Source organism: Fragaria vesca, linkage group LG7 (assembly GCF_000184155.1).
Source record: "Fragaria vesca subsp. vesca linkage group LG7, FraVesHawaii_1.0, whole genome shotgun sequence".
NCBI lineage: Eukaryota > Viridiplantae > Streptophyta > Magnoliopsida > Rosales > Rosaceae > Fragaria > Fragaria vesca.
Window position 1 is genome coordinate 18,211,265 of NC_020497.1, and position 16,529 is coordinate 18,227,793.

Genomic DNA, 16,529 nt, shown 5'->3' on the forward strand with positions numbered 1-16,529 from the left:
AGTTGTGTTAATCCTCTTGGAGTCTTGGTCAAAATTCGAGTCACTATCATATAACACCATGCCACACCTGTTTGGTGTGTTGTAAAATATATTCTTACCCACCTATCTATATCCTACGAGTTACTATTATAGTGTAAATAATAAATGGTACTATAGATATTGTTGAAAATGAGCTCGCTTAAAACTTTATCGCATTGTCAAATACTTAGAGATGAAATATTGGCAAAGGAGTTTGTAAAGTGTTTAAATAGGTAGGTGAAATCAAGAGAACGACTCGACACTAGAGCAAATGAACAATTTCGGCTCCTTAGAAATAATTTGGTTTTTGCTTCTCAGCTTCTGTCATGCAAATATTCGTGTATACAAATCTGATGGCCTTTACAACAAATGATATTATCAATGCCAGACTAATTACTAATTGTACTGCGAGTTTGAACCTGAGTGACTGTTACTACCTGCAAGACGAGCATTTGTATTGCTTGATGTTCTCAGCCTTGGCAGGCGTTATATTCACTCAGTACACGACGCTACGAGCTCGGGAATGACGACCAAACTATTTTATGTCAATTTTTGGCTAAGCAAAAGAAAAAAAAAATGTCATATGACAATGTCATTACAAATTGATTTAGTTTACAAAATAGATAGTCTTGTACACGGTGATGTAAGTACACAGTATAATCTTAACCATCCATATAAGAGGCCAACCATACCTTTGTATTAGTGCATCTAACATTATGGTCTGATTTTTATTGTTAGAGTTTATATTTAATTTGTTTTTGTTCCTCACAATGGAATTTAGAAAAGAAAACAAAAAGAATAAAGACCAAATCCAAGAGTAAAAAACCGCACACTTTTGCATCTCCCCTATCATTATTGTGTTGGTTAAACTTAAGCCAAAGAGTCAAGAATGAAAGAGGCAGTTGTAAAGAGGAAACACCAATCTGGAAATTGAAACTGGACCCCACCCCATCCTTCTTCCATTTCCCACGGTTCTGGCTCTCTCTCTAAACCAACACTTCAACATTTCCACACTCTCCTCCCAGTCCTCACCTGAACAAGTCTCCGGCCACCGGCATCATCATCTTCCGGCGATGTCCAAGCAGACCTACAGAGTGTGCTTCTGCTTCCGCCGCCGCTTCCGCCTCGCCGTGTCGGAAGCGCCGGACGACATCAAGTCCCTGTTCGACCAGTACTCCGAGAATGGCCTCATGAGCCTCGATCACCTCCACCGCTTCCTCACCGAAGTCCAGAAGGAGGACCTGACCAAGGAGGAGGCCCAGACCCTACTGGATCAGAGCCTCCACGAGTTCCGCCACCTCAATATCTTCCACCGCAAGGTTCTCAACCTCGAGGCCTTCTTTAGGTTCCTCTTCGGCGACAACAACGCCCCTATCAACACCAAGGTACGTTGAATTGTTTCGGATGATTAACTTGAGGTTAGTTTCTGGTTTTTCGTAATTTGGAGGTGAGAATTTCGGTGGTTGGTGTGATTTAGGTACACCATGATATGAAAGCGCCTTTGTCGCATTATTACATACACACCGGACACAATTCATACTTGACCGGGAATCAGCTGAGCAGCGACTGCAGTGATGTGCCGATTATAGAAGCTCTTCATAGAGGTGTGAGGGTGATTGAGCTTGATATTTGGCCTAATTCGACCAAAGATGACGTGGATGTGCTTCATGGAGGGTATGTGTGTTTATAAATTTGAAAATCTGACTGTAATTTGGACTGATCGGAGGTGTAGTAATGTGATAGTGAATTGTGTGGATAAATTGGTTTGTGTACGAAATTGAGGCTAAAACTGTGTTTGTTGTTTTGTTATAGGACCTTGACTGCTCCAGTGGCACTTCTCAAATGCTTCAAATCTATAAAGGAACACGCTTTTGTTGCATCTGAGTACCCTGTTGTAATTACCTTAGAGGATCATTTAACCCCTAATCTTCAAGCTAAAGTTGCTGAGGTAGGTTATTTCTGTAATTTTAATTTTATTATTATTAGGGACTTCATACCCTAGTGTTCTGATACTGATAGTATGTACTGTTGTGTCTTCCATTTTTAGATGATCACTCAAACATTTGGAGAGGTGCTGTTTTCTCCTCCGGGGTCCGAGTGTCTTAATGAGTTTCCATCCCCAGAATCACTGAAGAGAAGGGTTATTATATCAACTAAACCACCTCAGGAATATCTTGAGGCTAAAGCTGCTGCCGAAAAAGCTGCTGCGGCTGCAAATGACTTAAAGAGGGGAAAGAGTTTAGCTCCTGATGAGGAAGCTTGGGGTAGAGAAGTCCCGGACCAAAAAGGAGCAGTTGCAGAAGATGATAAGGTGGTGAGGCTGTGTGTGTAACTTGCTACATTGCTCATTTGATGTGCAAAATCTTACTCAAGTTATGTTTTTAGCAGAATAAATTGGATGAAGAAGATAGCCCTGAGGAGGAATATGTTGAGGATGTAGAGTCCAAGTCACCACAAAATGTAGCACCTGAATATAAGCGGTTAATTGCCATTCATGCTGGGAAGCCTAAAGGTGGATTGAGGGAGTGTCTCAAAGTGGATCCCAATAAAGTGCGGCGTCTTAGCTTAAGTGAGCAACAACTTGAAAAGGCATCAGAAACTCATGGAAAAGAGATAGTCAGGTATTTAATCAAAATCTGTTATGAACTGTTCTGTATTCCTTACCGTTTCATCCATCCATGGCATGACCCTGCAGACTATTAATGTTTACTGCTATAAGAGTGTACTGCTGAAATCGACTTGTTTGACTACTCATTTTTTATTATAACAGTAATCCAACATGTTCTTTACTGGTGTCTGGTTTGACATATATGTGAACCAGAAACTAGAGACTAGAATTGTCATCTCTAAACCAACCATGATTCATACATCTATCCTAGTGCATGTACTTCAATTTTTTTGATAGAGTTAACTTATTCTAATGAATGGGTCTTATAGAGGGGAATATTCAATTTAGGGCCAAGTATGTACCTATGTGCACTTTATGTCATATGCCTAGTATTGTATTGTGTATTCTTATGCTTTCACTTCCATACAGTCACATTTTTTTTCTCTACTTAGGAATCCATCATTTTTGGCAATGCAGATTTGTATTCTTGATTATTAATAGAAAAAAATTTCCTATCTGATTGGTTCTGTTCAGATTTACCCAGAGGAATATTCTGAGGGTGTACCCAAAGGGTATACGTGTGGACTCATCGAATTACAACCCAATGATTGGGTGGTCACATGGTGCTCAGATGGTTGCATTCAATATGCAGGTAAGGGTATACTTGTGCCAAAAGTTCTTCCCCCTATTGGTAATTTAAATTATGACCTGCTGCTTCCCCTTTTAAGTAAAACTTGAGCTTGTACAAGTCAAAGGAGATATTAACCTGAGGACCACCATTAGTTTGCTCTTATCTTATGCGTCAGATCTATGCTTTATATCAGTTTATGTTTATTAACAAAGAGGATGAAAATTGAACAACAGAAGGATAATAATTGTTTGTGTTTAGCTAGCCATCATATGGGAATATGAATGTGTTCAGTGTTGAGTTCACATCTTGAAATCAGTATGTGTTTCCTTGTGATAGGGACATGGAAGATCACTGTGGGTGATGCAAGGAATGTTTAGAGCTAATGGTGGATGTGGATATGTGAGAAAACCAGATTTTCTGTTGAACACTACAGAGATCTTTGATCCTAAACAGAAGTCATCAGTTAAGAAAACATTGAAGGTGAGGGCTTTATTTCCAGGCTTCTGACTTCAGTAAATTTTTCACGCTGTAATGTAATATTAGTTTACTCAACCCACTTTATATTATAGCTCATCGTTATGTTTTTATTATCCATTGACAGGTGAAAATCTATATGGGAGAAGGGTGGTATTATGATTTTAAGCACACGCACTTTGATGCGTATTCACCTCCTGATTTTTATGCAAGGGTTAGTGGAGACAAACTACAAGATTAATTTCATTCTTTCTTCCTTGATTGAGAACATCATTTTGATTCTTCTGGCTATCTGATCTCTATTCTGACGTATACTTATGCATTTATACATCAGCATTGGCCTATTTTCCTGTGTCTTGTGGTCCTGGTGTTTCCTTCTAATTTTACTCGCTTCTAATGATTGGAACTATTGTGGATGATGCACATTTCAGGTAGGTATTGCTGGAGTTGCTGCAGATACTATAATGAAGAAAACAAAGACTCTAGAGGACAACTGGATTCCTGCTTGGGATGAAGAATTCGAATTCCCTTTAACTTGTCCTGAACTGGCTGTGATTCGCATTGAAGTTCACGAGTACGACATGTCAGAAAAGGATGACTTTGGAGGGCAAACAAGCCTCCCACTGTCTGAGCTGAAAAAGGGCATTCGAGCAGTTACCTTACATGATCGTAAGGGAGAGAAGTACAAATCCGTAAAGCTTCTTATGCACTTCGATTTAGTTTGATACTACAACAACGTCTCAGAGAAGAACAATAAGCACAAACCCTTTTATGTAAATTTTTGTGTGTGTATGTATTTTATTGTAAAAGAATTGCTTTCCCAGTGTGTAAAGTTGTAGAGATTGAGAAAACAGCTGGTGTTTCATAATAAAAATTTTGAAGCTGTATTCAGTGAGAATATATTTGGGCCTTCCTAAACTTTCATGGGCTTTGTTATTCTAACGGCCCATTGGCCCAACAATGAATAGAATCTGCCGCGCTCTTACAAATCGATCAGACAAAAACCCACGCTCTATTCTTTCTTCTTCCCCAAAATGAATTCGGACTCCGACACCGACTCCGATCACAGCCAATCCGGATCCGGATCCGGACCGGCTCGCCGCCACTCGGATCTATCCGACTCCATTTTCCGATCCTACTTAGAATTCACCGGAAAAGCCTCCGCCACCAACGCCGACCTCTCCAAGATCCAATCGTTCCTGACGTCATCCTCCTCCGGCGCGCTGTCATGTTTGATCTGCTTGGAGCGGATCCGACCCGGCGACCCGACCTGGTCCTGCACCTCCGTCTGCTTCTCCGTCTTCCACCTCTTCTGCATCCAGAGCTGGGCGCGCCAGGCCTCCGACTTGTCCGCGCTACGCGCTTCCACGCGCCTCCCGATTTCGCAGAGCAAAGCGGCGGAGGTATCACTCTGGAACTGCCCTAAGTGTAGAGTAGAGTACACTCACTCTCAAATTCCGAAGATTTATAAGTGCTTCTGCGGAAAACTCGAGAATCCACCGAGTGATGATCCGTGGATTCTTCCTCATTCGTGCGGTGAGGTCTGTAATCGGCCGCTGAAGCACAACTGCGGCCACCGTTGCTTGCTCTTGTGCCACCCGGGGCCCTGCCCGTCCTGCCCGAAGCTCGTGGAAGCTCGCTGCTTCTGCGGCAATGTGCAGGACGTGAGGCGGTGCGGGTTTAAGAATTTCTCGTGTAACAATGCGTGTGAGAAGAAACTAATGTGTGGGGTTCATTGCTGCGCGGAGATTTGCCACGAGGGGCCTTGCCCGCCGTGTAGGGTGAGGGGGAAGTACAGGTGCCAATGTGGGAAGAGGGAGGAGGAGAAGGAGTGTTGTGAGAGGTTAGATTTTAGGTGTGAGGAGGAGTGTGAGAAAATGCTGGGGTGTGGGCAGCATAAGTGTAGTAAAGGGTGTCATTCGGGGGAGTGTGGACCGTGCCCGTTTCAGGGGAAGAGGACTTGTCCGTGTGGGAAGAGAGTGCATGAAGGATTGTCTTGCAAGGATGCAGTGCCGCTGTGTGGCGCAACTTGCGATAAGATGCTCAGTTGTGGATACCATAGGTGCCCCGAGAGGTGTCATCGCGGGCAGTGCCTTGAGACGTGCAGATCGGTTGTCACTAAGTGGTGTCGCTGCGGGAGCTTGAAAAAGGAGGTAGAGTGATCAAAATGTTTTGGTTTATGAATGGATTGTTTGTATTCTTTTTGTGTGTTTGCTGATTTGTTAGTGTAATTGGATCTAGAATAGGTTCCTTGTCATCAAGATTTGACATGTGAAAGGAAGTGCCAGAGATTAAGAGACTGTGGACGCCATCCTTGTAAACGCCGCTGCTGTGATGGGGATTGCCCACCATGCTCGGAGGTTTGTATGTTTCTTTAATTCTATATCAGTACTTTCTGAGTCTGCAAATAAATTGTATTTTGTACTGATATTTTGAACTGTTAGATTTGTGGCAGAAAGCTTCGCTGTAAAAACCACAAATGCCCATCTCCCTGCCATAGGTGTGTGCTCCTGTTAAGTGTTTCTTTGAAAAGTATGCCAGATTGCTACTTGTTAAACCCTATCTAAAATTTATGGAGTATAACTGTTTAAGTGTTAGTGCAGAGGTGCTTGTGCTCCTTGCCCTGTGATGGTGACAATTGCATGTTTATGTGGTGCGACACACTTTGAGGTGCGAGTTCTGTCATTGTGCACTTTTGTTCATTTATATAGATGAGGGATATTACAATTGCCTTGTCAGGCTATATACACTATGTATATGAATGGTGGCCTTGGTTCTGACCGCTGCAAAAAGAATTGAACTCTTTCTTCCTCATGGAAGAATATATCTTTTCATATTTATGTTATGAATTAGCTTTTCCTGTTGTTTGATATCATTTAAAAAAGAAGACTTGGTTGGTAATTGGTATTCTGTTGCCTGGTGACCACTTGCCAAAAAAGTTGTGCAGTTATAAAGTTTTACTTCATTAAGTTGCTTAACGTAGTTGATCTAAACATGTATCTGCCATCTTAATGGTGTTGATTCAGGTTCCTTGTGGTACTGAGATGGATCAGAAGCCTCCTCGATGTCGTAAGCCGTGCCCTATTACTCCTTTATGTAGGCATGGGCCAAATAGCAAGGTACATTTAGTTTCTTTGGCTTAGTTTCTCTCTAATATTGTTCTGTTCTCTTTGCTTTAGAGCTTTATGACATTGTCCTGAGTTTCTTCCAACATATGTTGAGGTGCTTGAAAGTTTGGAAGTTATGGAATGATCACCAGCATCTTGTCTTATGAATGTTAAGTGGGACCTTTCACTCTAGCTGAAGAGCTGGTTTCAGTTGCATTTACTTTCCTATAGTTTGGATCTGTGATATTAGGACCTGATATTTGTTAGCTATAGATAAGAAAAATTAGTCCTTTTCGACAATGTATCTTGCAAGTCATGTTATGGTACTTATGTTTTGTTTCCTACCCAGCCGCATAAATGCCATTATGGAGCTTGCCACCCATGTAAACTACTTTGTGAAGAAGAATACCCATGTGGCCACAAGTGCCAGCTAAGGTTTGCAGAATTTTAATAACACTTTATTAATTTGAGTATTCTTTTTATCTGAAGTATATAGTTCTCAATCAATATATTGTAAATGGTAATATATTTTCTTAACCTTAAGGTGCCATGGACCTAAACCTCCTCCAAATCCAGAATTTACATTGAAACCGAAGAAAAAGAAGTCTTTTCATCCGCCCGAGTGTACTCCTGGTTCTCCATGCCCTCCATGCCCAGAGCTTGTTTGGAGATCATGTGTGGGCCAGCACTTCGCAGCGGACAGAATGGTTGGTTTTGCTTGCAGACCATTTCGAGTAGTACCTGGTTATATCATCTTGGTCTCATCTTTCTAAGTTCCATTGTCTGTTCTTTGTTCCTTGTTTCAGATGGTCTGTTCAGATAAATCATTATATTCCTGTGATAACTTGTGTGGGAATCCTCTACCTTGTGGTAACCACTTCTGCCCTAAAACTTGCCACCCGCTCAAGAATCAGTCTTTGCCATCAGCGCAGCAAGCAAGAAGTGAGCCTTGTGAAGTGTGTCATCTTCCTTGCGAAAAGGTGTTATTAGTTCCTTTGTGTCTAGACGTGTATTGATTTCCTGTAGGAAAGGTGTTATTAGTTCCTTTGTGTCTACCCTTTTATATTCGTTTGTTTGAACGCCTTCCATGAGAACTACATATTTCCTAATTAATATTTCAACTGTTTCTGTTCAGGAGAGAGCGCCTGCATGTATACATCCTTGCCCCTTGTCATGTCATCCTGGAGATTGCCCTCCTTGCAAAGTGCTCGTTAAGCGATCATGTCACTGTGGTTCCATGGTCCATGTTTTTGAGTGCATATACTATAATAGTTTGTCTGAAAAGGAGCAAACAGCTGTTCGTTCTTGTAAGGGTCTCTGTCATAGGTAATTCAAAATCTGTTTTTTTTTTCTTTTCTTTTCATATCAGAATAAAATTCAGAAGGGAGATCAGAATTGATGTTCATTTTGCAGAAAGTTGCCTTACTGTACGCATCTGTGCCCAGAGACTTGTCATCCTGGTCAATGCCCATCACCTGAGAAGTGCTCTAAAAAGGTACGAGAGAGGAATGATCAATTGAAAACTATACTAAATTTTTCTTTCTATTGTAAATAGAGGGACAATAATGTGAGTTATAGCTAGCTTTCAGTCTGGGAAATTTAACAGCAGTGAATATTACTATTTAATGTGCTTTATCTGTCTGACTTGATTTCGAACGTCATCTGCAAGGTTACTGTTCGTTGTGGATGCCAGACCTTGAAAAGGGAGTGGTTATGTCATGATGTGCAGGCAGCCTATCGCAATGCTGGTACTGATCCCAAAGATATAACTAAGAATCAATTTGGACTTGGACTCCTACCTTGCGACTCTAATTGCAAAAGCAAACAAAAGATTGTTGATTCAGAATTACATTCACGCAGACCTAAAGTTGTGGAGGTAATACCATTAACATCATCCTGGTGCACTTCAATATGTGTTTGTGCATCATTCTTATGCCATCATATGTCTTGAAGGTGAAGGAACCAGATACTGATAAGCCTGTACCAAAAAGGAAGAGAAGGCGTGAAAGGGGACAAGAAGTGCCACAAATCTCGACACTGCAAGTATGTATTGTATAGAAAATGAAAATCCTCAGCACTTTGAACTGCCTCTTCATCATATTGCTAACAGTGACTTCTCATCTCAACAGAAAGTTTTTGCCCACGTGAAGCGTTTTCTTTTGGTTGTCACCCTTCTGGTGCTCTTAGTCACAGCTTCATATTATGGTTACAAGGGTCTCCTCCGGCTATCAGATTGGATGAATGAAGTAGAAGAGAAAAGGCAGAGAAGACACCCCGGTATCTGATCGACGAGGGTAATACATTATACTCCCATACTGAATTCGAGTAGGTACTAAGCATGTCTTTTTCCCTCGCTGCCGAGGAACTAGTCTTGCCTAGGCAGAATTTTGACTGTTTCCATATACTTCGGAAGTAATTGCCACTCCAACTGTTTTACATTATTCATCTGCACTTGATGTGACACTTAGAGTTCAGAACAGAAATTTGACTAGCTAATCCTAGTCAACACACGCTAGCAATCATAAAGTTGTTTTCCGATTACATTATCATGATGTTGAGCGATGAAGTTTCCAAGTTTTAACGTCATGTGTGGTGAAGTATGGACTGGTTCGAGTCTGGAGGAACTTTCTAGGTTCTAGTAGATTGGTTTGAGTCTGTGATTTCAGAATTTCTTAGATTATTTTCGACGGCGCAGACACGAATGAAACAGAAGTTGAATTTTTTTCTAAATTTGTTAATTGGATTTAGTTAAACGTTTACACGTGTGTCTGGGTTGCACACGGGTTTGACTCGGTCGCTGCAATTTTTTTCTTTTAATTATTATTATTTTTTATTTGAGCAACTCACGGTGAAATGTTAGCGCCATACCTGATTGCAACATTAGTTCCCCACATTTCACACTGAAGCCAGCAATGACGTTCATATGATATGATCAGTTATAATACTATGTTATAATACTTGATATGTATGACGATGTACAATACGGTGTAATATTAATCATCTATAATCAAAAAAAGAAAAGAGGTGTGTGAATTTCATATTCTTTATTGTATAATAAGCATCTAAAATCAATTTCTGATATCCGAAAATCTATTAACTCAACTATAGTGTTCATTCCATCCCTTTACATCACTATGCATCTGTATTTGTGTGATAGTTTTATGATCTTTGGTGAGGAAATGAACCAAACAAGACTTAATCTCAGCTCTGTCAAAACAAGACTTGAACAACAAGAAAAGTCTGTAAAGTTACCATGGGTCATGGGGAGTTAGTAAATGTGGACTTTTGTCCTTCCATATTCTATAGTCTAAATAGACAATTCGATGATTCCAACTGCTATTTTAATCTTCCAAACATGTAATCAGATTACAAGTCTATGACCTCAAAAGTCAGTCTGAATACATGCACTGTTTTAATATGTTGCAATGTATATAGTATTAGAACGAATATAAATTACAATAATGAATAATGAATTCACTACCAAAGTTCATATTCATTGCAAATTCACATGGATGTCACATATGAACAGATTCTACAATTGTTAATAAATTTGAACGAGGGAGGAGGTGGGGTGTCACCGGCCAACCCCAAATCTCCAGAGTTCATACTTCTATTATAGTTTCATAAATAGGTATATTTATTGGGGAGCATAAATTAAACTCCAGCATGCTATTGCTATCTTCTTAAATTAATCCATTACTTTTAGCAACAAGGCCACCGTTTTATTTAATGGACCAATCGTCATCTTAATTCAATTTTTGATTAAACTTTCCGATCATGTTAAGGTAAACGTCTTTTTAATTTGTGATGTTCTTAAATATTCAATATATATTAACACGTTAACGTTCTGATAAATGAGAAGTCGTGAAAATATTTTATTTACGATAACTCACCAAAACATCATTGTCGATCGATGACGATTTTGTTGGGGTGGAGACATACACTGTTCAATTTTTAGATTCTCTGTTGATGAACTTGAAAGTTCAAAGTCAAAGAGTGCGACTCAAACTCTTTTCCTTGTTGCTTCTTTTTTTTTTCCTTGCTGGACCATGCCAACCTCATTACTTTGGGGATTGAAAAATTCTTAAAGACTGACCATCGGGAGCTCTACATCAACAGCTCCCAAGTACACACACAAAAGCTAAACCTTTTAGGCAGCACAAACTCAAAGCACATTTATGTTTTAGAAAACTGGAAAGCGATTCCTATCTTCACAATCTTTGACCCTTTCCAACTTCATATTTGCTCTCCCAATTCGCCAGACAACCATGTCCTTCACCTTTGTGTGAATTGGACAATCCACATGGTCAAGATTTCACATTTCTTTGTACACAAGCATGCTTTCATCAGTTCATGTATGCATTGAAACATTAAACAATAATGTTATTTACGTTCCTAATTTGTCATTTTATAAAGCACGTTGATGAAGAAGAAGAGAATTTGAACCCCCAATGGACAACCAACACTGCAATTCATGTTTGTTTGAAGCTGTCATTGCACAGGAAATCCTACACTACTGCTCAATGTTAGACAGGGAACTCTAAATCTTTACACCCCAAAACCAAAAGGTGCTATTTCATAGGAAAAATAAATGAAAATAATTGAACAAAAAATATTCCTGTGTTTGGCTTTTTGGTTTTGGGGAAGGACATTACACTCATCTACTACTCGGCAGAGATGATTGAGCCGCTAGATATGCTGCCAACAGGGCTTTCCTCGCAGAGACTTAAAGCTCGCTCCAAATTGGCCACAATGTCAGTCATGGTTGGTCTATCTTTACCTTCCAAGTTCACACAATGCATTGCAGTATACGCCACCAACTCAACCGCCTCTGCTTCATTGATTTCCGGAGGTCCAACCCTTGGGTCCAAAACCTTCTCTAACTCTCCGGCCATGATCTGCGGCACGGTGTAGTCCACAACACTGGTGGGTGTTCCTCCGTCTTCACTGTTCCTAAAGATTGCTCTTTTTCCTGTCAAAAGCTCTAACAACACCACACCAAGGCCATACACATCACTCTTTGCTGTTAATAAGTTTAAACCATAGTACTCTGGATCAATGTAGCCAACGGTTCCAGCTGCCTTCATTGGCCTATAGTCCCTGCCATGTTCCGGACCCAATAGTGATAATCCGAAATCTGATACTCTTCCAGTCCAATTACCATCGATCAGAATGTTGGAGGACTTTATATCTCTGTGAATTATAGGAGGGACTGCATAGTTGTGGAGATACTCAATGCCTCTTGCAGCATCTAAAGCCACCTTGATCCTCATTTTCCACGAATTAATCAAACTACTACTCCTCTCGACATTGTTCTTGTCATGTAAATGATCATAGAGCGCACCATTCTTCATGTACTCATAAACCAACAACCTCTCCTCCTTCTCCTCACAATACCCAACAAGCCTAACCAAATGCTTGTGATGAAGCCTCGACAAGAACGCCAACTCTGAATCAAAAGCACTCTCTTTCTCTTGATACTTCTTCATCTTGGTTGTAGTTTCCCCTCTCTTAATAGCAACCTCGCGCCCGTCATCCAATTTCCCTCTGTACACCACTCCAAAGCTCCCTGCGCCAATCTTGTTCTCCAATGCAAAACCATTAGTAGCCGCTGCAAGCTCAGCCAGTGAAAACTCCTCAGCCCTCTCAGTGTGCTTATTTGACGAAGTCCCACTCCTCTGCCTCCTCATGATCCTCGAGCCCTGCCGCCTAATAGTAGCTGATCTTGAAGGAGGGCTGTTGTTTGACATATTCCCATTGTTGGAACTACCACCTCCACCTCTAGTAATAGTAGGCTGAACTGAATTATGAACTTTCTTGTGCCCAAAACAACCACCCCTCCACAAACAATAAATCACAGTACAAATCCCCGCAAACCCTCCAATAGAACCCACAATGCAGAACACTAACAACCCCGTCTTTAAACCCCCGGATGGAGAATCCGCCGGCGGTTTCACCGCCGGAGACGGCGGTGATGTCGGCACCAAAATCGGACAAGGATTACAAATGTTCCCAGAGCCATAACAGAGCTTCTGAGACTGAGGATAAATACCACATTCACTACAAGACGACTGTACACAACGACCTGGAAGAATCTCCGGCAACCCAAGCTCACCTTCAACCTCTGAACTAGGCCAACCAACTCCCCAACATATAATCGAAAAGTTACTCGAGGTTAATCCACAAGTGAAATTAGACCCTGAAACGATCACCTGAAACGACGTCGCTGCAGTCACATTAGACCTGAACTCTCCTCCTCTGCCGCCCCAGCAAATCACAGACTGGTTTGAAATTCTAATAGCACAGCTGTGGTTATCTCCGAGAGCCAAGCCGGAATAACTTCCCGGCGGTGCATTTAATTGACCAGAGTCGTTGTTGCCTCTGCAGATTATTGACCCAGTAACGTTGACTCCACACACGTGAGAACCACCAGCTTGGATAGTCGCCATTGCCGTTTCTCCGAAGCCGTTTTCAATCTCGGCGGCCATGGAAGTACTAGTCCCCCAGCACCGGACCCTTGAACTGTTCTTGGTGATTCCACAAGAGAAGCCCGACCCAGATGAGATGGACCCGAATTGGTCCGACCCAGATGGAAGTGGAAACGTTCTGGTATCTCCTCGCCAACATTTCACGGCGCCGGAGCCTGCCACGCTGGCGCAAAAATGGTTTTCTCCGACTGATATGTTTTCGAGCTCACCGGTTTCGTTAAAGTAGACTCTTTTCGAAGTAAAGGTTGAGTTTTGAGAGAGGAGATTGTCGTAACAGAGGAGGGCGTAGCCGCCGGAGCGGAGGCCGCAGAGAGAGGTCCGGCCGCCGGAGATTGACGAGAAGGAGATGTTGGGCTCGACGTTGATGGTTTGGCCTCGGAGGTAGCAGACTATGCGCTGCGTGGGTTGGCCGGAGACCAGGCCGCAGACGGCGCCGGAGGGGTAGCTGACGGCGAGAGTGGCGCCGGAGCCGAGTGCATGGGAAAATGGGACGGTGAAGAAGACGGTGAGGATGGAAATGAAAACGGAGAAGGGTAGTTTCGTCATGTGAAAATAATGGGATTGAAGGCATCAGTGGTGGGTTCAAGTCGTCTGGTTTGATTCATTGGGGGGTGGGGAAGAAGAAGAAGGTCTAAGGGGGCCAGAGAGAATTGTCGAGGTTTCAGAAACTGGTGCTAGTAGTTAATAGAGTTATAGGCTTTCTCATGTGAGATTATTTGTCAGCATTTATATGTAAATTCGTTTCATTCTTTTCTCTCTTTATTGGTTTTTCCTTTTTTGGTGTGTATAGAGAAAACAATAAGCTTTATATGGTGGGAAGGAAAACCAAGGCAAAGTAGAATTCCCGAATTCTAGATATCTTAGACATTGAACAAGAGAAGAGATAGAGATTTGAGTGTGATGTAAGTCTTAGATATGGTAATGAGTTTAGGATGTATGAGTGTAAACTTTTGATTAAAGCGATAAATACAACAAATAAATGAACTGTTATTCGAATATACGAGCTGACAGTTATTTGTTTATACGTGTGACAAGTGTTAGAATACACGAGTATCTGAGAAAACGGTCAACTTTTGTTGGAAGTGCAATTGCACATGTGATGGGGAAATATGATAACGTAGATGCAACAAACATTATTATGCCGTTTCCACTTTAATAACAGACACGAGGAGCAAATCATAGTTTAAATGTGTGAATCTTTCTTGAAATTGTAAACTCGACATATTGTCAAATTATTTGAACATACGTATAACAGTTATCATATTGGGCGTGTGATGATCATAAGGATATACGAATATTTAAAACCTGGATTAATTTCATTAGAATCATGATATCATACATTATGAGGAAAATCCGGAAAATGAAGATGAGACAATTTTGACAATATACAGATGGACGTGCAGTTAACTTTTGATTTCCATATGGGATTTCGCTTGATGAAAAAATAAAAAACATGAATTATAATATTTGGAAGTGATTTCGAGTCACATATAGTTTAATTTATGAGTTTAAACCTAAAAAAAAGTCGGTGCGATAACAGTTTGAAGAGAAAAATGTGATAAATTTAACAATTTAAAAATGACTAAATACAGTTTAAGTTCTTAGTCTATATCTTCAAATGATAAGGTTAAGTACAAATTTGAAAAGAAAGAGTCGATTGTTTTTTGGACAGGAGTTTGAAGAGAAAAACGTGATAAGTTTAACAGTACAAAAATGACTTTGTGAGTAAGTACAAATTTTGATACTAAATTTTGAGACGACAGATAAGAGTTTATTCACTTATTGTCATGTAGACTAAAGTTTGCAAAAGTTATAGAATCAGTTAGGACTAATCAGATTTCGATAATCTTCCTTTGCATGAAGAAGGGCACCAAACATGTGATAACTAACATAAAACCAAACTACCAAAGTGTCTTTGAGGATAACTATAACTCTTACAAGTATAGATTCTCTAAATTTGAATTTGAACGTGATAAAGAAAAAGTCGACTGTCATTTAGGCTGAAAATTGTAGCTGAGTTACAAAACCAGTTCATGGATAACTTTTATTTGCACAAAGAAGACTACAAACGGTGTTGTATAGCCAACATAAACCTACCAAAGATGACCAAATAGTAGTTTGAAGAAGCACAACACACGTGTGTATATGAAGAATCAAAATAAATATGCCTAGGCTCCTCCAGAGGTGCAAGCACGAGAGCATCCATTTCTGCAAAACCATGGATTTCATTTTGAAGTTCTTCACGATTATTGAGGTATTTTTACGTTTTTGGCTTTTGAGAAAAAGAGCAAAAAAAGCCAAAACTACAGAGGGTCAAGAATCTCAATATGTGGCATTAGCTATTAGAATCTTAATAATTATGAACAATATTCCACTCTTGTTTTGAAATATATTTCACAAAAAATTTGACATTCAAACTTCAAGTCTTCAACAGTCAGCTATTAGTAATCTGACTTAGTAAAAAAAAAAAAAAAAACTATTAGTAATCTATCAATTAACATTAATTCAATAGAAGAAAAGATGAAGAGTGCTGTTATTGAGACCTCTAAATTTGCTCAGTATACCTCTCATACTCTTTCCACCTCCCTTTTAATTTTAATTACAAGCATTTGCTAATTAGACCTCCTTTCAAATTCATAAAATAACCTTAGATATGTTACTCACATATATCTTGATAATTTACTCATCATACCTCTTATTTATTGTCTAGACCTCTCATTCTTTTAATTTTCTTTTTTCTTTTCGCATGCTATCATTGAGACCTCTATTCCTTGATTTTTTTTCGTTCAAACCTTTTTCACGACCTCAATTCTTTGATAAATTTTTTATTTCTCATAGAATGTCACCCAACCTCTATTATTTGATCAATTTATAATAAAAAAAATTCAATGACGTCAACTTTTCTCTTAAAAATCAAATAACACAAAGTATTAGATTTCAAAAACTTATATTTACCAGCCCAGTAACGTCTCTCCTTATAAGTGAGTGGTCATAAATTTGACTCACAGTAGACTCATTGTAGCATATTAGTTGTTTATTTGATAAAAAAAACTTATATTTACCAAATTAGCTTTTCTTTTTCTATTTTACTTGTGCTAAACGATCAATGATAACAATTGTATATTATGTATATTCTTTATTTCCCTCTATTTTATGTACATTATTAAATTATTTCAATAGTTATTTAATTGTTTATTATCGAT

The 16,529-nt window shown here is 39.9% G+C and overlaps 4 protein-coding genes across 4 annotated transcripts in view; 3 read left to right on the plus strand and 1 right to left on the minus strand.

Moving 5' to 3' along the window:
* The window catches only part of LOC101303367 (GDSL esterase/lipase CPRD49-like), a 29,764-nt gene extending 20,853 nt beyond the window's left edge, over window positions 1-8,911 (plus strand). The window contains exon 8 of the mRNA XM_004307599.1: window positions 8,897-8,911. The gene's annotated coding sequence lies outside the window, so the exon portion shown is untranslated. The remainder of the gene's footprint in view (window positions 1-8,896) is intronic.
* LOC101302205 (phosphoinositide phospholipase C 2-like) lies at window positions 838-4,630 on the plus strand. Its single transcript, XM_004307594.1, has 9 exons — window positions 838-1,403; window positions 1,496-1,692; window positions 1,831-1,966; window positions 2,066-2,332; window positions 2,407-2,639; window positions 3,161-3,278; window positions 3,594-3,737; window positions 3,859-3,945; window positions 4,163-4,630. Exons 1-9 carry the CDS (start codon window positions 1,092-1,094, stop codon window positions 4,454-4,456), a joined length of 1,788 nt encoding a protein of 595 aa, XP_004307642.1. The 5' UTR covers window positions 838-1,091; the 3' UTR covers window positions 4,457-4,630.
* LOC101298557 (NF-X1-type zinc finger protein NFXL2-like) lies at window positions 4,766-9,462 on the plus strand. Its single transcript, XM_004308887.1, has 13 exons — window positions 4,766-5,884; window positions 5,978-6,091; window positions 6,176-6,231; window positions 6,335-6,401; window positions 6,758-6,850; window positions 7,188-7,273; window positions 7,383-7,545; window positions 7,645-7,818; window positions 7,974-8,164; window positions 8,252-8,333; window positions 8,508-8,714; window positions 8,792-8,881; window positions 8,968-9,462. The coding sequence occupies exons 1-13, from the start codon at window positions 4,766-4,768 to the stop codon at window positions 9,121-9,123; spliced, it is 2,598 nt and encodes an 865-aa protein (XP_004308935.1). The 3' UTR covers window positions 9,124-9,462.
* A 1,765-nt stretch (window positions 9,463-11,227) lies between these two features.
* Window positions 11,228-13,872, minus strand: LOC101298845 (putative serine/threonine-protein kinase-like protein CCR3-like). The gene has a single exon (XM_004308888.1). It carries the CDS (start codon window positions 13,870-13,872, stop codon window positions 11,503-11,505), a length of 2,370 nt encoding a protein of 789 aa, XP_004308936.1. The 3' UTR covers window positions 11,228-11,502.
* Between the last annotated feature and the right edge of the window lie 2,657 nt (window positions 13,873-16,529).

What these genes read in the sequence shown, in the direction of transcription:
- LOC101302205 (XM_004307594.1), top strand. Translation starts at nt 1,092, where the DNA reads ATGTCCAAGCAGACCTACAGAGTGTGCTTCTGCTTCCGCCGCCGCTTC. An exon ending in GTGGATGTGCTTCATGGAGG is followed by an intron (nt 1,693 to 1,830) that starts GTATGTGTGTTT and finishes GTTTTGTTATAG; the next exon opens with GACCTTGACTGCTCCAGTGG. An exon ending in CAGTTAAGAAAACATTGAAG is followed by an intron (nt 3,738 to 3,858) that starts GTGAGGGCTTTA and finishes ATCCATTGACAG; the next exon opens with GTGAAAATCTATATGGGAGA.
- LOC101298557 (XM_004308887.1), top strand. Translation starts at nt 4,766, where the DNA reads ATGAATTCGGACTCCGACACCGACTCCGATCACAGCCAATCCGGATCC. An exon ending in GTGGTGCGACACACTTTGAG is followed by an intron (nt 6,402 to 6,757) that starts GTGCGAGTTCTG and finishes GTGTTGATTCAG; the next exon opens with GTTCCTTGTGGTACTGAGAT. An exon ending in GGCCACAAGTGCCAGCTAAG is followed by an intron (nt 7,274 to 7,382) that starts GTTTGCAGAATT and finishes CTTAACCTTAAG; the next exon opens with GTGCCATGGACCTAAACCTC.
- LOC101298845 (XM_004308888.1), bottom strand. Translation starts at nt 13,872, where the DNA reads ATGACGAAACTACCCTTCTCCGTTTTCATTTCCATCCTCACCGTCTTC.